The 21,575-nt window shown below is 50.8% G+C and overlaps 7 protein-coding genes across 7 annotated transcripts; 4 read left to right on the forward strand and 3 right to left on the reverse strand.

The window, feature by feature from the left end:
- Positions 1-433: 433 nt before the first annotated feature.
- Positions 434-5,944, forward strand: N7518_002295 (putative rRNA biogenesis protein RRP5; the record flags this gene model as incomplete). Its single annotated transcript, XM_057183223.1, has 3 exons — positions 434-904; positions 953-5,344; positions 5,396-5,944. 3 exons carry the CDS (start codon positions 434-436, stop codon positions 5,942-5,944), a joined length of 5,412 nt encoding a protein of 1,803 aa, XP_057044673.1.
- A 272-nt stretch (positions 5,945-6,216) lies between these two features.
- Positions 6,217-7,644, forward strand: N7518_002296 (uncharacterized protein; the record flags this gene model as incomplete). The annotated part of the gene is made up of 2 exons (XM_057183224.1): positions 6,217-6,503; positions 6,570-7,644. 2 exons carry the CDS (start codon positions 6,217-6,219, stop codon positions 7,642-7,644), a joined length of 1,362 nt encoding a protein of 453 aa, XP_057044674.1.
- A 558-nt stretch (positions 7,645-8,202) lies between these two features.
- N7518_002297 (urease accessory protein UreD) lies at positions 8,203-9,417 on the reverse strand (the record flags this gene model as incomplete). Its single annotated transcript, XM_057183225.1, has 1 exon — positions 8,203-9,417. The coding sequence occupies one exon, from the start codon at positions 9,415-9,417 to the stop codon at positions 8,203-8,205; it is 1,215 nt and encodes a 404-aa protein (XP_057044675.1).
- Positions 9,418-10,514: 1,097 nt separating this feature from the next.
- N7518_002298 (cohesin subunit IRR1) lies at positions 10,515-14,106 on the forward strand (the record flags this gene model as incomplete). The annotated part of the gene is made up of 2 exons (XM_057183226.1): positions 10,515-10,977; positions 11,030-14,106. The coding sequence occupies 2 exons, from the start codon at positions 10,515-10,517 to the stop codon at positions 14,104-14,106; spliced, it is 3,540 nt and encodes a 1,179-aa protein (XP_057044676.1).
- Positions 14,107-15,250: 1,144 nt separating this feature from the next.
- Positions 15,251-17,174, reverse strand: N7518_002299 (karyopherin alpha; the record flags this gene model as incomplete). The annotated part of the gene is given in 3 exon segments (XM_057183227.1): positions 15,251-16,540; positions 16,552-16,671; positions 16,932-17,174. The coding sequence occupies 3 exon segments, from the start codon at positions 17,166-17,168 to the stop codon at positions 15,251-15,253; spliced, it is 1,647 nt and encodes a 548-aa protein (XP_057044677.1). The 5' UTR covers positions 17,169-17,174.
- Positions 17,175-17,523: 349 nt separating this feature from the next.
- N7518_002300 (uncharacterized protein) lies at positions 17,524-19,425 on the forward strand (the record flags this gene model as incomplete). The annotated part of the gene is made up of 3 exons (XM_057183228.1): positions 17,524-17,781; positions 17,832-18,723; positions 18,815-19,425. 3 exons carry the CDS (start codon positions 17,524-17,526, stop codon positions 19,423-19,425), a joined length of 1,761 nt encoding a protein of 586 aa, XP_057044678.1.
- A 368-nt stretch (positions 19,426-19,793) lies between these two features.
- N7518_002301 (CCCH zinc finger protein) lies at positions 19,794-21,401 on the reverse strand (the record flags this gene model as incomplete). Its single annotated transcript, XM_057183229.1, has 4 exons — positions 19,794-20,671; positions 20,723-21,065; positions 21,128-21,271; positions 21,327-21,401. 4 exons carry the CDS (start codon positions 21,399-21,401, stop codon positions 19,794-19,796), a joined length of 1,440 nt encoding a protein of 479 aa, XP_057044679.1.
- Between the last annotated feature and the right edge of the window lie 174 nt (positions 21,402-21,575).

The raw sequence follows: 21,575 nt of genomic DNA on the forward strand, positions 1-21,575 counted from the left end.
AATATCCAAGGTCTAATTTTGCACATCAAAGCAAATAACAACTTATGAAAAGGGGCTGATGTATCCCAAGTCATCTTAGTCTGACCAATGTCCTATAGATACCTTCCATTATGACGAGACAGAGAAATGGAAAGCATCACTTGTGAGGATGCACTTACTCCCCGCTCCATATTTACTCCTTAGGGAGCACAGGACATCGTAGGCCGATTTCAAACACACCTAGATAGCTTCAAGATGGTTGAGTCCATACAGATCTCGGCGGGATTCAAGGTTGTTTGTCCTTGGAATTCAGGCATTAATTTGCTGACTCATGACCCCAGGTCTTGACACCGCCCTGAAGGTTCTGCCGCATCCGCGGAATTTTTTTAATCTTTTTTTTCGAGGAATTAGACTGCAATCTGCAACTGCACGATTCGGTTTTGCCAATTTAAGAATGGCACCAATCAAGCGCAAGGGGAATGCCCCCGAAGAAAATACTGCCCGCCAGCCCCAAAAACGTGCTAAAGTTGGAGCGGAGGAGGTCAAGAGAGACCACAAGAAGTCAAACGATGCTACCATATCCACCGCTGGGAAAGCTTCAGAACTTTCTGTGCTGCGCGATGACGAGCCCTCATTCCCTCGTGGTGGCGCAAGTGTTCTGACACCATTGGAGCGCAAGCAAATTCAGATTCAGGCCAACAGAGATGTCTTGTTCGAGCAGAAAGAATCTGGAAACAAGAAAACTGCCCAGAAGACGCCTTCCAACGAATTCGCCGAAGAAAGCGACAACGATGTTGAAATGGAGGACGAAGAAACAACTACGACTACGAAGAAGTCGCGAAAGAAGAAGTCAAAGAGCAAGAAGTCCGCAGACAAGGAAACTGATGACAAGCAAAATGTTCGCATCGAGGGTCTTAGCTTCAAGGTACGTGCTAGAAAACTCTTTCCTGTCGCATCACTCTAACAATTATAGCGCATTGTACCCGGAGCCATGATCCTGGGCCAGGTCTCGAGTATCAACGCCCACGACATCGGCCTTTCGCTCCCTAACAACCTTACCGGCTACGTCCCTCTCACATCCGTTTCGAAGGGCCTCGAAGACAGACTTGAGAAGATGTTGAACGACGAAGCTGGGGATGACGATGCCGAGGACAGCTCCGACGAGGAGTCCTTTGACTTGAAGGATCATTTCTATTTGGGTCAATACCTGCGAGCATTCGTCGTGTCTACTGGCAGCAACCCGGATGATCCAAAGGCAAAGGGCAAAAGGCGAATTGAGCTTTCGGTTGACCCTAGACAAACAAACACCGGCTTCTCAAAGTCTGATCTTGTTGTGAACTCGGCTGTCCAAGCGTCCGTTGTCAGTGTGGAAGATCACGGCGTGGTCATGGATCTGGGCATCGAAGGCTCAGAACTGAAGGGCTTTATGTCCTCCAAGGAGACCGATCCCAGTGTGGATTATTCTAGCATTAAGGAAGGCTCTGTTTTCCTTTGCATGGTCACTGGCCAGAATCCCAGTGGCAATGTCATCAAGCTGTCCTCCAACTTCCAAACGTCTGCCTCGATCAAGAAGTCCAACTACCTCAATTCGGCGCCTACAATCAACACTTTCCTCCCCGGTACCGCTGCGGAAATTCTTCTCACGGAAGTCACATCGAACGGAATGATTGGAAAGATTATGGGAATGCTCGACGCAACCGTTGATTTGGTCCAGTCTAGCATCAATGGCAAGATTGATCTGGAGAAGAAATTTAAGATTGGTGCAAAGATCAAGGGCCGTATTATTGCGACTTTCCCGGCTGCCGAGCCGCTCAAAGTCAGCTTTTCTATGCTCGACCACGTCCTCAAGCTCTCTTCCGATGCTCGCGGTCCCGGTTCTTCTGATGATGCACCTGCTATTTCCGCAATCATTCCTGAGGTCAAGATCGTAAAGGTTGATCAAGGTCTGGGTGTGTATGCTCGGATTGGAGAAACAAAACATATGGGCTTCGTTCACATGTCGAGACTCTCTGATGGCAAGGTTGAAACAGTCGATGAAAGTTCTGGACCTTTCCAGCTAGACGCTGTCCACGAGGCAAGAGTCATTGGGTACAACTCTATTGATAACCTCTACATTCTCTCATTTGAGAAGAGCGTTATCGAACAGCCCTTCCTTCGCGTCGAAGATGTGAACGTGGGTGCTATTGTTAAAGGAAAGGTCGAGAAGCTTCTGATCGGTGCCGATGGTATGACTGGATTGATTGTTAACCTGGCTGACGGAATCACCGGTCTTGTTCCTTCCATGCACTTTGCGGATACCATGCTTCAGTTCCCAGAGAAGAAGTTCCGCGAGGGGCAGAAGCTTTCCCTGAGGATCCTCTCTGTGAACCTCGAAAAACGCCAAATTCGGTTGACCCTAAAGAAGAGCTTGCTCAACAGCGAGTCTGCTATCTGGAAGGACTACAAAGATATCACTCCTTCGGCTCAGTCCCCTGGTACCATTGTCAATCTTCAGAGTCATGGTGCTGTTGTGCAGTTCTACGGCGAGGTCCGTGGTTTCCTTCCCGTATCTGAGATGAGTGAAGCATACATCCAGGATCCGGCCCAGCATTTCAAACTCGGCCAGGTTGTCAATGTTCATGCTTTGAGCGTGGATGCAGCCCTTGGAAGACTTGCTGTCTCGTGCAAGGATCCCTCGACATTCACCGAAAAGTATCGTGAGGCCTTTGAGAACCTTCATCCCGGCCACCTTGTTACTGGAATCGTCTTTGAGAAGTCCAATGATGATGTGCTTCTCAAGCTTGACGAGTCCGGCCTCGTCGCTCGTCTCGACGCTTCACAACTCATCGACGGTCCCCCATCGAAGCAAAGCTCGATGTTATCCAAGCTCCGCGTCGGACAGAAGCTGAATGATCTTTTGGTCCTCAGCATCCAGCGCGCTCACCGTCTTATCAAGGTTTCTAGCAGGGCCAGCTTGAAAAAAGCTGCCAAGCAGAAGAACATCCCGGGCCATTTCGAGGAAGTCCAAGAGGGCTCCCTTGTCACAGGATTCGTCCGCAACATCACACCCGACGGTGTCTTCGTTGAATTCCTCGGCGGACTCACTGGCTTGCTCCCCAAGCGTCTTATCGAAGACGCCAACCTCGAACAACCTCACTACGGGTTGACAAAAGCGCAAACGATTGTTGTCAATGTGCAGTCTGTGGACCAGGAATTCAAGCGCTTTATCCTGAGTATGAAGCCCGTTGAGGCTACCCAGGCCGCTCCCAAGAAAGCGGTCAAGCAGACTGACGAGAGCGTTGCCAACCCCGTCGATGACAACATCAAGAGCATGTCCGATTTCACATTTGGCAGAATCGTTGAGTGCAAGGTCGTCTCTATCAAGGCAACCCAAGTCAATGTCCAGCTTGCGGATAACATTCACGGCCGCATTGATGTGTCCGAGATATTCGACGACTGGAAAGACATCAAGGATCGCAAGCAGCCCTTGCGATTCTTCAAGGCCAAGCAGACTCTCTCTGCCAGAATCCTTGGTGTTCACGATGCTCGTAATCATAAATTCCTCCCCATTAGCCACCGCACTGGAAAGTACCCTGTGTTCGAGCTCTCTCTCAAGCCAAGCTACATCAAGGCCGCCAACCCTGCCCCTCTTAACATGGAGCAGGTTCAAGTCGGCTCCTCTTGGATAGGCTTCGTCAACAATGTCGCTGATGATTGCCTCTGGATCAATCTGTCCCCCAATGTCCGCGGCAGACTGCGCTTCATGGATGCATCAGACGACCTCTCCTTGTTGACTGATATGGAGAAAAACTTCCCCATCGGCTCTGCTTTGAAGGTCCAGGTTACCGCTGTTGACGCTGAGAAGGGCCACCTTAGCCTCTCTGCCAAGCAAGGATACGACAAGCTCACATTTGGAGATATCTCCGTTGGCATGATCTTGCCCGGTCGCGTTACCAAGGTCACTGAGCGCCAACTCATTATGCAGCTTGGCGAGTCACTTGTCGGTGCGGTCAATCTGATTGACCTCGCAGATGACTACTCCAAGGCCAACCCTACTGTGCACAACAAGAACGAGGTTCTCCGAGCATGCGTTATCGCCGTTGACAAGTCTAACAAGAAGATTACCTTGTCGCTGCGCCCCTCCAAGGTCATGAGCTCCTCTCTGCCCGTGCAAGACCGTGAGATCTCTTCGCTCAAGGATGTTAAGCCTAACGATGTCATTCGCGGCTTCGTCCGACGAGTCACCGATTCTGGTCTCTTCGTGGCAGTCAGTCACGATATCACTGCTTTCGTCCGTGTCTCTGATCTTTCCGATTCGTATCTCAAGGAATGGAAGGACTCCTTCCAACCAGATCAACTCGTCAAGGGTAAGGTCACGTTTGTTGACGCCGAGCAAGGCAAGCTGCAGTTGAGCTTGAAGGAGTCTGTTCTGGACCCCAACTTTAAGGCTCTTATCACCCTTAAGGATCTTAAGGTTGGTCAGATTGTCACGGGCAAGGTCCGCAAGGTGGAGGAGTTCGGTGCTTTCATTGTCGTTGACGGGTCTTCAAACATCAGCGGTCTCTGTCACCGTAGTGAGATGGCCGAGAAGCGCGTTGAAGATGCTCGCAAATTGTACGACGAAGGCGATGCTGTTAAGGCGAAGATCATTAATATCGACCTTGAGTCGAAGAAGATCTCTTTCTCACTGAAGGCTTCCCACTTCCAGGATGAAGAGGAAGATGACAGCGAGGATGAGGACAGTATGAGCATTGACGGTCTTGGCGGTGTCGAACTTACGAAAGACGACAGCGAAGATGAGGATGATGATGAGTCCATGGGAGGTGTTGATGTAGAGGATGACAGCGAGGAGGAGGAATCCGAGGAGGAGGATGGAGATGTCCCGATACAGAAGCCCAGCAAGGCCGGAGGTCTCGGTGCGAGCGGCTTCGACTGGAGCGGCACCGCCCAGACCGATGCTGCCGCGCGCTCCGACAGCGAAGATGAGGATTCCAAAAAGAAGAAGAAGAAGAACCGCAAGGCCGAGATCCAGGTGGACCGCACCGGCGATTTGGACGCCAATGGCCCTCAGTCTGTTGCCGACTTCGAGCGACTCCTCCTCGGTGAGCCCGACTCCTCGCTTCTGTGGCTGCAGTACATGGCCTTCCAGCTGGAGCTGGGTGAGATCGAGAAGGCGCGCGCCATTGCTGAGCGTGCTTTGCGCACTATCACCATGGGCCAGGATGCTGAGAAGCTGAACATCTGGGTTGCGCTGCTGAACATGGAGAACACATACGGTGATGATGACAGTCTCGAGGAGGTCTTCAAGCGTGCCTGCCAGTACAACGAGCCCCAAGAGATCTACGAGCGGATGATCAGTATTTACATCCAATCCGGCAAGAACCAGGTATGTATCCATTTTGAATCTTACTTCCTACGGATGTTAACAATTTTACAGAAAGCAAGTGATCTCTTCTACGCGGCTCTCAAGAAGAAGATTTCCTCCCAGTCCCCCAAGTTCTTCTACAACTACGCCAGCTTCCTCTTCGACACCATGGCCTCCCCCGACCGTGCTCGGGCTTTGCTCCCACGCGCCCTTCAGTCCCTCCCTGCCCACACCCACGTTGAGACGACCTCCAAGTTCGCCCAGCTCGAGTTCCGCTCCCCCAATGGAGACATTGAGCGCGGTCGTACCGTCTTCGAGGGTCTCCTGTCCTCATTCCCCAAGCGTATTGATTTGTGGAACGTCCTCCTGGACCTGGAGATCAAGGTCGGCGATGCGGAGCAAGTGCGCCGTCTCTTCGAGCGCGTCCTTGGCCTACAGAGTGGCAAGAAGGGTCCTGTCAGTGTGGACGCTAGCAAGAAGCTCAAGCCTAAGCAGGCCCGATTCCTGTTTAAGAAATGGCTTTCCTTCGAGGAGGGTCTGGCAGCTACCAATGGAGATGAGAAGATGGTTGAGGAGGTTAAGGCACGGGCTGTTACCTATGTCAAGTCTCTTCAGGAGTAACTCTATAAAAAAGTGTGTTCATCTGAACCTGCCGGTGTTTGGGGCCTGTGAATTTCAATTTTCAATGTTTTTACCTGTATATAGATAGCGATGGAAATATTCAATCAATCGTCAACAATCCAGCACGTGTATATTTCAGGACATGGTCGTAGCTTTGAAAGTACCACGGATCCAATCACCGCCCCCAATATCATGGCTGCCTTCAGTTTTAAGGGTCGGGGAATCTATTTTTGTGTTTTCCCTTCTGTCTTCTCTTTACGTCCTCACCCATGATGAGCCCTTTCCGCCCTCCCCAGACCAACTCGGTATCCAGTCTTCATTTCGATCCATACAGAGACTCACTAGATACGGAATACCCGAAGGTCAATGTACATGTTGACTCTGTTGACTCTGAGCGAGTGGGGTATCCGGCCCGCTCATGGCGGCAAGTCTGGACGGCCTTGGCTTGGTCTTCAACGTCTTCCATGTTGTCGGAAGATCCAGCTAAGCGCAAGCGATCTTGTCGATCGCGATACTTACATGGTCTCCGGCGTGCGATTATCGGAATATTCATTATGCTGTGAGTTTCACGAACTGTGCAGGCCGTGTCTATGCGGAAGACCCGCTGACCTATCGCCGATAACAGAGGCATCATCCAATTTATCTCCATCGCTTGTGGTATCGCCCTCTCATTCTTCCCAGATGAGTACGACCGTGCAGTTCATAATTGGCTACCCAGTACCGACGGCACGAACACAATAGACAACACGCGCTGGCCCACCGATATTTCGCGCGATATCGTCCCTGTTGGCTGCCACTCCCACAACGATTACTGGCGCCGGGTGCCACTGTACTCCGCACTGCAGGCGGGATGCATAGGCGTCGAGGCCGATGTCTGGCTCTTCGACGATGAGCTCTACGTCGGCCACACCACATCGTCCCTGACAGAGCGCCTAACCCTACAATCTATGTACATTGACCCGCTAGTATCTATCCTCGAGCGCCAGAACCCAACCACTAGATTCGAGCGGGGAGGCCACAGCCATACACATGGTGTCTTCGGTACAGACCCTGCCCAATCGCTCATCCTCCTAATCGACTTCAAAACCGCAGGCGCGGCAACCTGGCACGCTGTCATGAAGCAGCTCGCTCCGCTCCGTGACCGCGGCTACCTAACCCACTTCAACGGCGACGAGCTCATCCAAGGCCCCATCACCGTCGTCGGAACGGGGAATACACCCTTCAACCTCGTCACCGCAAACACCACCTATCGCGATATCTTCTTCGACGCCCCGCTCGATAAACTCGTCGGCACGGACCAGCCAGACAGCAGCATCCCAGACGCAGCCCTCTTCCCGCGCACAGATCTTGGCACAGATCTTGGCCAAGGCCAATCTGGTATGCCGGCTGTAATCACCGCATCCACCTTCAACACTTCGAACAGCTTCTATGCCTCTGTGTCTTTCAAAAAGGCAATCGGCTACCCATGGCCCTTCCACTTCACGCAGCGCCAGATGGACCTCATCCGCAGCCAAGTGCGCATTGCACACCAACATGGCCTGAAAGTGCGCTACTGGGCGTTGCCGAGCTGGCCTCGCAGTCTGCGGAATCATATCTGGCGCGTGCTTGCGCAGGAGGGTGTAGATATTCTGAATGTTGATGATTTGGTTGATGCCACGAAGGGGGATTGGAATACGAGGGTCTTCGACTGGTGGCCGTGATGGCTATGCATTGCTATATGTTGGGTATCTTTCTTCTTGTTTTCTTTTCGCTTTTACTTTTGATGAAATATGGGATCATGGGCTGGATTGCCTGGCGTTAAGGGTTTCTTATCTGATTTACGATACCTCACCTTTTCTTTGGCTGTGTTGCTTTATTTTGTTTGATAGACCACTTGCTTCATATCTATACATCCAATATCGAAATGTCTACGCAGCTTTCGGGATACTGTACTGATACTGATACTGTAACTACTCTGACAAGAGACGGAAGAGACAACAGTGCCTTGGTGAAAACAACGCTTCGGTTCAAATTCGTCACAATCATAATTTCGGTCTCTGTTGCACCCAGTGCAGGAGCAGTAATGCTATACCCCGATCTGAAATGTGTTCCCCAATGCCCTTGTTTGTCGATCTCCACTTGACGCCATAATTTATGCAGTAAAATCAGATAAGAATGGCATACATACACCAAAGACCATGTAGTGGCTCTCGACCAGCGACAGCCCCCCTAACACCGATAAAACACACCAAACGTAGCTATCCGCGGGACGTCATATCTCATAAACAGCAGAGCGCCTCTTCACCGAACTCGCGGATAACACTACCCTCTTCCCGAATCAGGCCACCAAGCCAGTGCTTCGCAGTCTCAAAATCCTTGGCACCGAACTTGACAAGCACAAAGCCAGCGCGCACCCGCGCCGCCGTCCATGTGACATTGCCCTTAAAGCTCAGCGAAGGCTCAGGCACCGACGACGGTGCATGGTCCGACCAATTGCGACTACCGATGCGCGGCTGCGACTGGAATTGTTTCAACATGAACGAACCGAGCGCTTCGAATACAGGGCCGGAGAGTATAAGCGTGCCGACGACGCCGTGTGGGCGCGTGCGCTCCGCGATGATATTCAGCGGGGTTAAGCCGACTGGCGCCTGCGGTGGCAGATCGACGGGGTTTTCTAGACCGGCATGGGTGGTGCTGCTGTAGGTTTTATCTTTCTTTTCGACTTCGAGTCCGTCGGGTATGGATGTGTCTTCTAGGTCCTCGGAGTCATCGTCGAGGATTACCGAGTCGCGGAGGAGTAGTCGGCGTTTGCCCTTGTCGTCTTCGGCCCAGACTTCGTTGCGTCCGCGCCAGAAGTGGAAGTCCCAGTCCTCGCCGCGCGAGGTCCGGCCTTGCGTTACCCAATCTAGGACGCAGAGGCTGCTACGCTCGGCGCCTTTTCCGGTGGCGTCTACGGTGAAGGTTTGGACTTGGGCGTAGCGGCTGTGTTTGAAGGGGACGGAAGGGTCTGGGAGGTAGCAGAGGGCTGCTTGGCGGCCAATGTTGACGTCGAGTGTTTGCTGGCTCATGTCGGAGAGGTTTTTGTTTGCGGGCATTTGATCGCGGTGGCCTTTGATTACATTTGGGGATGTGCCGTTGTTGTTTGGGGTTGTTTTGAAGATCTTGGTGCTGCCTTGTGGCGTTGTTACCACCATTCGTGTCCTGGGTTCGAGCGTAATGGACACTTCGATGTGGTCACCTGGCAGGAGCCCGCCGCCATAGGTGAGGAGGTATAGGTGGACGGGGTTGGAGGGACATGTGTCTGAGAGGGCAGAAGAATCTGGGGATGGGACGAAGCCGCCGGTGCGCGGGACTAGCTTCAATGGATATTTGTAGGTGAGAGTTGTGAGGGTGGGATTGTTCGGTGGGAGGAGGGAGAGGACGACCTTGCCCTGCCCTGGCTTCGCAATGGAAGACTGAAAGGGCGAGGGAATGGGCATTGCTGGTTTTCGCATGGTGATGGATGTGATAGGTTGAGAAGGCGGAGAGACAAAAGTGTAGCTAGTAGGCTTATAGGCAGAAATAGAAAAAGCTATATTGAGCAATGATGCCAGGCCATGCTATCACAGATCAGAGGGGACGAGTTGGTATAAAAACAAAACCCTGGGGAAATGACGATTCCTTAGTCATAGGCATCCACTTGTCAAGCGGGGGATATTCCCAAATGGCCTCTCCTTGGCTCCCTGATGAGGATGCCGGAGCAAAACTAGGACATAAAATAACTGGCAGAGAATGAATGGTTGAGGTTTCTATGACAAAGAGTATCTCCTTAGACCTGGAGGGTTACCTCTTGGCAATGCACTTTTATGTCATTTGCCCAGGTGATCTGCACGACTTGTTTAACTATTATAGCCTGGCAGTCTGGGCATTGAAAGGAGGTCATGGGATACAGTGTAGCTATGGCAAATCAGCTATATGCTTTCTATTATATTAGGGGGACGATTTTGTGATGCAATTGTCGATGAGAATTGCTATACACACACCCCTAAAACTAGCTACACACTCACTTAAACTACTTCGGCTAGGGCCTATCCCAGGGAGGGCTCATGGCTATTCTCATTTCTGGACGGAACCGAATGTTCCTGGCTAGAGACTAAGATCGAGCTTGAACAAGGCGTTGACAGCGCTAAACCCCGCAGCTAGGGAGAAGAATGTTTAGTTGACTAGTGAACTATACAGAATAGACACCTGATATACAAGGCATTAAATCCCTACTTAGTTACGTAATCTAGGCACCCTCAGGCCCCAAGGCACGATGTCGCGTCTCCCCCCACGCTGAGATCCGAACCGTTTTCTGCCCAAGTACTTCCGTTTGATTGACCTTGTCTCAACACGGTCAGAGCGCGTGTCGCCAATACTTGACGTCTCGAATTGCAGACTTCTTTCATATCTTGCGCCAACTTCTGTTTGCTGTACCAGACCTGCGCGTTGCACGAGCGCGCGTCCCGACCTGATCTGTAGCGACATCTGCCAACTCTGTTCAAAGCCATTGATCTGCTCAGCAGACCCATCTATCCGATCGCATACCCGTATAATACACTCATCCGATATCATGGATATCGATAACCCACCTCTATCAAGCCCCGGTGGCCCGTCATCGACCCCCGCCGAAGACCGACGCAAATCCGGTCGGCAGACGCGACGGCCCGAAGTATTCTCGCAGACTACACACTCTGCCGATGAACAAGCTGCCGGTGGGAAGCGCAAACGGGGCGAGGCGCGCGAGGACGGCGATGAGGACGCGTCTGAGTCCGACAGTGATGATATCGACGACAAGACCGATGAGGAAGAACTGAAAGAGAAGCGACGCGCTGCACGCCGAGCTAGCGCGAAGAAATCCAAATCCAAACCCAAGACCAAGGGATCGCACGCTTCGAAGAAACCTAAGGTTGCAAGTAACGGGTTAGGGAGACAGCTCGCCTTCCGACCAGCCACCAATGGCCGACTGCCTGCTGCTCGTTCTCGGAAACCGAAAGTACGACCGAGTCTCGCGGCGGGTGAACGCGGATTGTTCGGTGAGTCATAATTATTTGTGTATGCAATATCAATGGCTAATACCAGCGTTAGCCGAGGTCTTTGGGAAAGGTAGCAATGCCGATACAGTGGCCGCTCAGTGGTTATCTCAATACCAGCGCGACAATGGGCAGGCCATGCGGGACCTCGTCAACTTCATCCTACGATGCACGGGTACCGATCTTGAGATCGACAATAATGAGGTGGAAGACATTGATAATGCCCCGGGCCGAATCGAAGACTTGCAGAACCTTTACCAAGCAGAAGGCATCACCGAATACCCTATCATCTCCAAAGCGAAGAAGTTCAGAGCGTTCTCGGTTCTCCTCGAGGAATTCACTGTGGCACTGATCCAAACCTTCCATGCCTCTTCCATCTTGTACACTGATGACACCCTGCTCGAGAATATTCAGATCTGGATCTCTTCCATGTCAACATCAAAATGCCGACCATTCCGGCATACGGCGACATTAATCTCCCTTTCAATCATGAACGCGTTATGTGATATTGCGCGAGAGGTGACGACAAGCGTATCTACATCCAGGAAACAACTTGAAAGTGAGAAGAAAAAGAAGACGGTAAACAAGGGTCGCGTGGAAGCAATTCAAAGGGCTGTTTCAGAGGGCGAACAGAAGGTGGAGCGCTTAGACGAGTTCCTACAGGATGGGTTCGATACTGTATTTGTCCATCGCTACCGGGATATTGACGGTCAGATCCGTGCCGAGTGTCTGACAGCTCTAGGCGGATGGATTCGCACATACCGAGAAATCTTCTTTGAGGGCCAGTATTTACGATACCTAGGGTGGACCCTCGCCGATGTCATTGCGCAGACCAGACTCGTTGCCTTGACCGAGCTTTTAAGCCTTTATGAGAACCGTGACAACCTTGCTGGTTTGCACTCATTCACTGAGCGGTTTCGGCAACGAATTGTGGAGATGGCTGTTCAAGATGCTGATGTTTCGGTGCGTGTGGCTGCGATTGAGTTACTTAACCACCTTCGCGAAGCCGGCTTACTCGAGCCAAATGATATTGATACTGTCGGTCGACTGGTGTTTGATTTGGACACCAGAATTCGGAAAACAGCTGGACGCTTCTTTGTTGCCAACGTTCAAGATGCATACGAGTCAATCACCGATGAGGTGGGAGAGGAGATCGCCGAATTGCTGGCTGACGACGACGAAGACGACTATGAGTCGCCTAAGCACTCATGGATCAAGTTTAAATGCCTCGCCGAGCTGTTTCAGGCCTACGACGACCAACAAGCCGAACAGCAACCAGAGCCATTGTCTCGCGACACACTGCTAGGTGCGGCCGTAGAGTCGCGCTTTGCTCTCGCGACTGAGGCTGTCTATCCCCACTTGGAAGAACTGTCTCAGTGGCCATCGCTGGCTGGTTATCTGCTTTATGACCACTCTCAAATCACCGATACGCCATCTGAAGATGATACCGCAGGAGCCGTAAAGAAAATGTACAGAATGGAAGAGGGACAAGAATCTATTCTTCTGGAAGTACTCTGTGCCGCAGTCAAACTCCGTGTTCTCGACATCGCCAAGTCTGATACCGACAAGCGTGGGCGCAAGACGAAGGCTCTAGAGGCCAAGATTTCCGAGCTCCAGGAGGAACTTTCTCACAACCTTGCGCAGATCATCCCTGGGCTTCTCAATAAGTTTGGATTTACACCGGAAGCTGCTTCTGTCGTTCTGCGACTGGAACACCTTGTGGACCTGAACACAATCCAGGATCTCCAAAAAGACGCTACGGCTTATACCTCGCTGCTCAGCGATATCAACAAGCAATTTTTGACTCATTCGGATCAAGATGTTCTGGCCGAAGCTAGTGTGGCTTTCTTGCATGCCAAGAGCTCCGAGGAGATGCGAGAGGCGCTAGAGAGCAAGGTTCAAGAGCTGTGGGATGATATGGTAGAGGCACTGGCTGCCTTGTCTCGGAAGAAGGAGGTCCAGGAAGGTGGCTCAATATCTGATCCCACTCTCACCAACCTGACCAACACTGTCTCTCGAATTTCGAACCTCGCCGGTATCACCGATTGTGCCTCCATTCTCGAAACTGTCCCTAATTCAAGATCGCAATCCAAGAAAGACCACAATGAAGCCCCATTCAACACCCTCATTCATCTTGCCGAACGTGGTCTGCGCATCGAAGATGACGATGAGGATACCGCTAAGGCAGAGAACGAACTGGTCTCAAGCAGTATCCGGTCGTTGCTTTTCTATTTCATGTGGAAGGTGCAGGCACTGTCCACAGCCTTGAACGATGGAAAGGCCTCCTTCAGCACATCCTACTTCGAAGCACTGACAAAGAGCCGCGAAACGTTCGCTATATTGCTCGTCAACATCATGGAAACGCGCCCTGGGCTGGATGACCTTCGCTTCACAGCAACTACAACATACCTAGACCTACAGACGCTCTTCAGCACTCTCCGGAACATCGGCCAAGCCAACGGCAATGACGAAGACGTCCTGTTTCAAACACAAGGCCTAGTCCATGAAATCGGACCCGACACCCAAGCCCTCATCACCAAGATCCACGGAATAGCTGAGCGCACATCCGCCAAGAAATCAAGGCTCAATCTCGAGCCCGCAGACGACGACGCCCCAGCCTCGGAAGATGAGCTCGACTCCGAAGATGAAGTCAGCGACTCCGAAGACGAAGCAGTCATCAACGACCGCCTCCGCAGTAGCATCGTAGCCGAACAGCGCCTCTGCGAGCTGACAGGCAAGCTCGTCCTCGCCATCATCGCCCGCATCATCGACGCCTCCGGCTCCAAGCGCGGCGCCCTGAAGAAGCGTCTCCTTCGTCATAAGACCGCCCTCGGCCACAATTACCGAGAGGTCCTATCTTATTTGGAAGAGCGTAAGCCCCGCAGTACGCCCCGCGCCAAGGGGAAAAAGCCTGCCAAGTCTGCTGCTTCTCCTGCCAAGGGCTTCAAGTCTGCTGAGCATATTGATGATGACGATGAGCACGACCATCCTGAGCCTATTGAGGAAGATGAAGATGAGGACCTGCGTGCGCGCGGACTTGTCGAGGATGATGTTGAACATGAGAATGGGCACGAGGACGAGGAACTTACTCCCACGCCTGAGGCCGATGAGGATGAGGTGATGGGTGACTGATCTGGTCTGTCTTATTTGACGTTAATGTGTGCCTGAACAAAATGATATCAATAGGGATTACCATGATATTTCTTCGCTGTCGTTCATTGCTTGTTACTTTTTTTCTCGTTACTTTTTTTCCCTCTCTCTACTTTCTTCTCTCTCTCTTATGGATTATGGCTGAATTGACTGTACCTCTCTTCTTTGCTCTCGTTTGCGTGGATATGGAGTTATTTTCAACCTGTATCTTATACACTTCCCCTGATCTTTACTTTGCTGCTACTTTGCTGACTTGATCTCAATCTATTCCCCTCTGGTTTCTGCTATTTTTTGAAATCTTGATATGGAATTGTGGTATAGTAAAATGGATGTAACTGGGTCTGTTGCTATCATTGGTACATGTAGACTCTGATTGTATATTATCTTCACTGCCTGAGGGCTTCGTATTCTAACATTGAAGGCTTGCAAGTCTAGCATCAGTTCGCCTCCTCCCGAGAGCATAAAATACGAATATAAATTTCCCGAGGAAGATAGAAATATCCTGGGATACAATTACGACTACAGGAAGAAAAGGTAGGTCAAGTGAAATCTGGCATTTTTTCCTGGCGAACTGCAAAGCGTACCACGAGAATAGTGCAATAACATTTTCAGAGGCATGATTCGAGCAGATTATGAGCGTGGTATGAGCAAGATGTGCTGTCACAGCCCTGTTGTCAGCAAGCGAGGACGTGCCCGCGCAGGAGACCAATGCCCCGTCAAGGAACACCATAGTCAGAGGACATTAACGTAACTGGAGAGAGAAAACCGATCCTGCAAACAAATGCGCCTGTGTATGAGGATGCTAAAGGGGTGGGGGAGGGGATACATGATGGTGAATCTTGTTTATCGTGAAATCAAAAAAAAGAAGGGGGAAGTGAAATTCGTGACAAGAGAAGATGAGGGAATCAAATGAGCACCATAAACTGTTTAGACGCAACGCCAGACCGAGAAGTAGCTTGGTCGAAGCGCACGAGAGGCGTCGAGGCTGTATGCGAGCAACCTGGCCTCTCGGTAGCCAGTGGTGCCCGACCCATGCGAGGATACGCTGGACGCAGCTTCGACGTTTGGGTTTGAAAGAAGATGAAGATACAAGGATTGGCATAGTGCACGAGGAAAAGACAAGTCTTTACATATCCATGGTATCACCGCCGTTGCCGAAGTTGAAGCCACCAGGTTGCTGCTGCCCAGTGCCGAGAGCAAATCCAGTCTGGGTCTGTTGTGGAGCAAGTTCCTCGATATCGCCACCGGCCTCATCCTCGTCAGAGAAGTACTTCTCGATAATGTTGTAGGCCTTCATGTAGATCTCCTCGTTGGCGTTGTTCTGGCAATCGTGGATCTTCTCCATGCCACCGGCCTCTTCGATGAAGAGAGCGTAGCGGTTGACACGAGCCTCACCGGGCTGGCCAGCCTCCTTGTCCATATCTCCGACCTTGAGGATGTTCTCGAGACCGTCGAGAGCAACCTGGATGATCTTGTTGTCAGGGCAGGCCAGGAGATCGCACAGGGGTTTGATGCAGCCTTGAGAAACAAGGTAGCGGATCTGATCGGGCTTCTGGAGACCACCGGAAGTAGCGTTAGAGATAGCCCAGCAAGCCTCCTTGCGGGTCTTGAAGTCACCATTGGCAAGCAGGTTGATAAGAGGAGCAATGATGCCAGCGTCGATGACCGCCTGAATCTGGCTGGAGTTACCAGCAGTGACGTTGGAGATGGTCCAGCAAGCTTCCTTGCGGATACCATCCTTGGTGGAGCTCAGGAGGGAGAGCAGAGCAGGAAGAGAGCCACAGTTAATGATCACCTGGGTCTGGACGTCATCACCAGTGACAATGTTACCCACAGAACGGAGAGCGGGAGTCTGGACAGAGGTAGAGGCGTGCATAAGGAGCTCCACCAGGCGACGGGGGATACCGGCCTCAATAACGGCCTGAATCTTGTCGTTGGCACCATCGGACAAGTAAGAGATAGCCCAGCAAGCGTCAATCAGGACCTCGTCATCCAGCATGTAGATGAGCTTGGCAAGGACTGGAAGGGCGGGGGCAATAGTGTTCCAGTCAGGCTGGGGAGTCTTGCCACGGCAGAAGTTGCTAAGAGTCCAAGTAGCGTTGCGGAGCATGCTCAGCTTGCGGCCATCGTTGATGAGGTTAAGAAGCGGGCGCAGGGCACCGGCACCGAGAACAAAGTCACGGCAGTGAGGGCTGTCACCAGCAATGTTTCCGAGGGCCCAAACGGCCTGTTCACGAACATCGGGCTCAGGGCTGCTAAGCAACTCGACGAAGATGGGGACGGCACCAGCTTCAATGACGACCTGGGTCTGCTGGGCGGAACCGGAAGCAATGTTGGTCAAAGCCCAGGCAGACTCAAACTGAACCAGGGTGTGGGGTGAGCGAAGGAACTCGACGAAACGGGCTACGACACCGGTCTCAATAACACGCTCGATGGGGGGTTGCGCTCCTTGGAAAGCAATTTGCGGAACTTGGTGGTGGCCTGGATCTGTTCCTCAACCTGATCGGAGAAAACTCCCTTCACCATCTGGGGAAGCTCGACGTTGAGCTAAGTAAATCATTATGTTAGCTTGGTAATTTTCACGATGTTTTTTTTTTATTGCAGTGGGGTCAAGTCAGAGGAGGGTCTTCGTGGGCCATGGCAACAGGGCGGTGAAAAAAAATCCTTGTTGATGATCGCATCATGAAAACAAAGAATTCACTCAGAGCCCATAAAGGTGGTGACCACACCATGAGCCCGTAGAAATCCAAATGGGGATATAAAATAGAACAGATTTCAAAGGATCAAAGAAAAATTCCAAGACCTACCTCACTCTCAATAGCACTGGCCTCATCATCACTCTCAGTGGCGGCAGCCATGCCACCAACACCGATCCTACCGTCCTGGGTTTGGATACCACGTCTCTTGGCTAAGTTCTCATCACGCTTTGCCTTGCGAATCTCGACCTGCTGTTCTTCACGGCGGCGGCGGAGCTCATCGGGCTTGAACTGGTTCTTGGCCTTGAACTGCGTGCGGCGATGCTCGGGAATATAGCGTTCCGCCATGATGAAAATGGAAACAGGAAAAACTAAGCGCGCCGCGGTGATCGATTATGTAGTATGTGAGGTTGAGTGGGCGCGCGGGGAGATGGACGGAGAGTAGGAAGAAGGAAGAGGGATCTGATGTGGGGGGAGAAGACTTCTGTGGGAGGGGAAACGATGCTATCACGTGATTACTCATTCGACGTACTCCCACGGCAATAAGCTCGTCCTCCCTGAGCTCTTAGAATTCCCCTTATCTTGGTGCTTATTTATGACAATTGCTCTATGATGGATGTGCATTGACAGAAACGTGCATTTTTTCTGAGCTAGTTTGTGATATCTCACCGGGAGCTTGCAGGACATCTCATCGACAAAAGATATGGCTTCAGGTGATCTAGTGGACATTACCACTGCTTGCTCTTCACAAGGGACTTTCAATGTCGTAGGTGTGGTAATTGACAAGCTACCACTCTTTCGGACCAGAGGCTCGTCGGCATGCATCACCTTCACGATAAAAGACTCCAATTTTGATGCACCAGGCTGGCAAGGTGGTCTTAAAGTCAAATATTTCAATGATGATGAGAGTTATCTTCCTAATGTCGAGCTCAAAGATGTAATCCTGTTACGAAACCTCCTGGTGAGTTTATTTACATGAGTGCAGCAGCATGGTAAGCTGACAGGATTCAGGTGTCAATTTACCAGAACAAACCAACAGGGGTTGTTTCTCAGAGATCCAATGTGTCATGGGCTATTTTCCGACCAGAGCCAAGCTCGAGTTCCAGTCCGTTCATTACCAGCGGTCCCATTCCTTTCGAGCCGAGTCTGAAGGAAAAGGATCAGGCACACTCGCTCCTGGATCGTGTATTTGCCGAAGCAATCCCTGTGCAACAACCCACCCCGCGCAGTATACCCGCCTTTCAGCAGTCTTCTCATGTTCAGGCTTCCGTTCCAGCCGCAAAATCTGGAGGCCTACCGTATATCCCTATTCAGTTTGCGACGGTTCGCCAACTTTGCCAGTTACTTGGCCAAGTTGTGAATCTCAAGACTTATGACAGTGAAAAATGCATGCTGGACTTGACTGATTTCACTGAGAATGAGGGGCTTGCCAACTACAAAAAACCCGGAGAAGGTGACGATGAATCAGGTCCTGAGGGCGACCGATTTAATTACATACAGAAGACAAAGAACTGGCCAGGCCCATGGGGTAAATTTACCATCCGAGTGACTTTATGGGAGCCGCATGCCAGCTATGCTCGAGAACACCTCAAGCCAGGTGACATCGTTCTATTAACCTATGTCCATATCAAGGAACACCGTGGTGGATTGGAAGCTGTCGTTCATGAAGACAAACGATTCCAGGAGAAGATTCATGTCAGGAAGATGAATGATAGCAATGATGAGCGTGTACGAGAATTGATGAACCGCCGGACAGAATACTGGAAGATCCACGGTGAACCCAAGGCAGATACCAAAAAGGCCAAAAAGAAGAACAAGAGAGTCGAGCAGAAAAAGGAGGCCCGGAAAGAAGAAGGCCAACTGACCATGCCAGCAGCATCACGAATCAAGTTGAATCAACATGGTGAGTTGATTGTATTCCTAAGAGAAGCATATTGGCTGATAAATGTTTAGTCAAAACAAAAAATTACACAGTGCCTACTTTCCCTCTGGAGAAGATCTTGTTGGCGGAGACTCATACAAACAATGCTCCGGGGGCATTGTCTATAAGCTTCCCTTTCAAAACGTCAATTATCACTCTCAGGTCCGAGTAGTTGACTTCTTCCCCCCAAAGATAGAAGACTTTACGGTTCAAACGACCAACGCTCCCTTGTTCGGCAATCAGGAAAGTGCCACGGAGCCTCAACTTGGCTGGGAATGGCGGTTTTGCCTTCTTGTGGAGGGGGTTGAGCCCAAACCTCCCAAACAACAGCCCCGAGGAATGATGAAGCTCTATGTGTGCGGGCAAGATGGTGATTTTCTTCTTGACGATTATGCATTCAACCTCCGCGACAATCCACGGAGACTGGAAGCGATAAAAGAGAAGCTTTTCCTCTTATGGGGCAATCTCGAGGAGGAGAAGTCGAAAGCCATAGCTTCTGGTCAACAGAGTTGGGGGCCAGTGAAGTCGTGCCCATTCGAGTGCTGCATCAAGGAATATGGTGTTCACTGCACCCATGTCAAAGACCCCAATGTGATGGATGTCGACGGCGAGGTGTGCACCTATCCTGATTGTTTTGGATGGGAGAGACGATTTGCCATGTTCGGCACGACTATCCACACATGAATTCTACAATCCCCAGGTCTTGTGGAAAAAAAATGTATCCCTAAATAAAGCTTGTATGGATTGATCCTTTGTACTAATACAATTTAACATTTTTAATCAATAGATGGTTGCGCCTGGAACCTTTTTATTCACCCGCATAGAAAGGAAGAAAAAAAACAACGTTGAATTCTCAATGCCTGTATAGCAAGCCTGCTCCCATGCACCGTCCATAACTCCCGAATGATCGAAATTCTGATAATGTCATGGATGCTTCTTTTGAACCTTTTCCCCGTGAAACTCACACTGAACTCAATAGACAATATTTTAGGACCTTGTTTCAAGAAAGGTTCAGATCGGCCGAGATGAGCATAAGATTGCGAGATGGCCGCTCAAATTTTCGTAACTTTGACGATGTTCGTGTCGATGCCATGCGCCACGGGCTCAAAGCGGCAGCTGTCGCCTCGGAAGCAAGTCTTTTTACCAGGTTCGCTCTGAGGACAACGATGACCATAGATACACTCGACGTCATCACATTCTAGACCAAAGCGACAGGGTGTCATGCGGGCAATGGCTGACAGGATGTGCAGATCTTGGCGTGACAATTTGCGATCATGGTCATGATAGCAATTCTCTTCATTAGGACATTCACCGAGCAAGAAATGATAATTGCAAAGCTTGAGCTTCTTCAGTTTGTTAAGATCATCGCGAGGAATGCTCTTGAAGTCGAGCCGATCAACACGCTGGCCGTATTTATTCCGTTCCACCGTCTTTGGGGGGGATGCACCAGGCACCTTGGACCGAACGACCTGGAAATCAGAAGACTCGGGTTTATTTGTCACCGAGGCCAATGGAGCGCCCAAATTTGACACACTGGTACTGGTAGAGGTTCGTGACAAAGCAGGTGTTTGGAATTGCTGGGTCGGCGATGGTGTGAGCAAAGTCCGCGAAGGGATTGCGCTTTTCCAAGGAGCAGCCCAAGACGGTGCACTCGTTGCACTCGGTACACTCGGTACACTCGGTGCGGTCAATGTAATTGGAGCAATCTTTGTGGTGCGGAAAACATCCGGGAACTGGGTGATGCGATAGTCCTGCTCTCGGAAATAATCAAATTCCTTCTCGAGTGGAAGACCCTCAACCAGCGAGACTCGGCCCTTATAATTCGCGCCAGAAATGAGTTCTGTCAATGACCGAGCATATTCTTCATTGGAGGGACAGCCCAAGAAGAGCTGGTGGCAATGGCAGTTGTATAAGTAAAGCTTGAATGCCTCTGGAGGAAGAGAATCAGCAATGGTATCTTATGTCAGGTTGTACCACATACCCTTGATTTTATCATGCGCTTTGTTTTTGCCAGTTCCAACGTCCACAATTTCGAAGAACGATGCACTCTCATTGAATCCACGAATAAATTCATTGATTGTGGAGGCCTCTAGGGCGATTCCGCCCCGGATGTAAGTCTCCATAAGTCCCTTCACATTAAGATAGATCTTGGTCATTATCTTCGGCTCGGTGATTGTGGAAAGAATTGTTGTCACGTAGCTCTGGAGAGATTTCCAGAGCTGCTTGGCCGCATTGCGTCCACCCTGTTCCCCTAGTTGCAGAAATTCATCTTTGAATATTATTCCTTCGCCGTCTAAAAGCAACACGACGAATGGTTCACGGTCCTAGAAGGAAACAAAATATGTGTCAGCCTGAGCTTAGACAAGGCATCCACAGCTGTGCTCACCATCATTTTCTTGACAACTGATATCTGGTCCATCAGCTCCATTTCATGCACCTGAACCTCACGATTGAACCGGGTTTCGCGTTCATGGTCGAGTTTCTCTTGTTGGAAGGAATTCTCTAGGGTGGTCACACGTTGAAGAAGTTCCTATCGCGAGTCTTGTTAGAGTGAATCGGGGACCAATGGAGGAATTGGTTGGTACCTCAATGAAGTCATTCTTCTGCTGGTCCAGAGCGCTTAGCTGACGATAGCGCTCTAAATAAGCTTGAGTCGCCATTTTTGTAGATTGATGAGTATCGTTTGAAGATCTGAAAATGGTTGGAATTGCGAAAAGGATGAATGCGACAAAAGATAAGGAAGAAAGTAAAGGAAGGGAGAGAAGCAAGTTTCAAGTCTGATCAAAGCCAACAGGGAAATTCCAGTGGGCAGGCGCTTGCAGGAGGTGACAATC

The sequence above is a fragment of the Penicillium psychrosexuale genome (assembly GCF_028828465.1).
Source record: "Penicillium psychrosexuale strain IBT 29551 chromosome Unknown utg000002l, whole genome shotgun sequence".
NCBI lineage: Eukaryota > Fungi > Ascomycota > Eurotiomycetes > Eurotiales > Aspergillaceae > Penicillium > Penicillium psychrosexuale.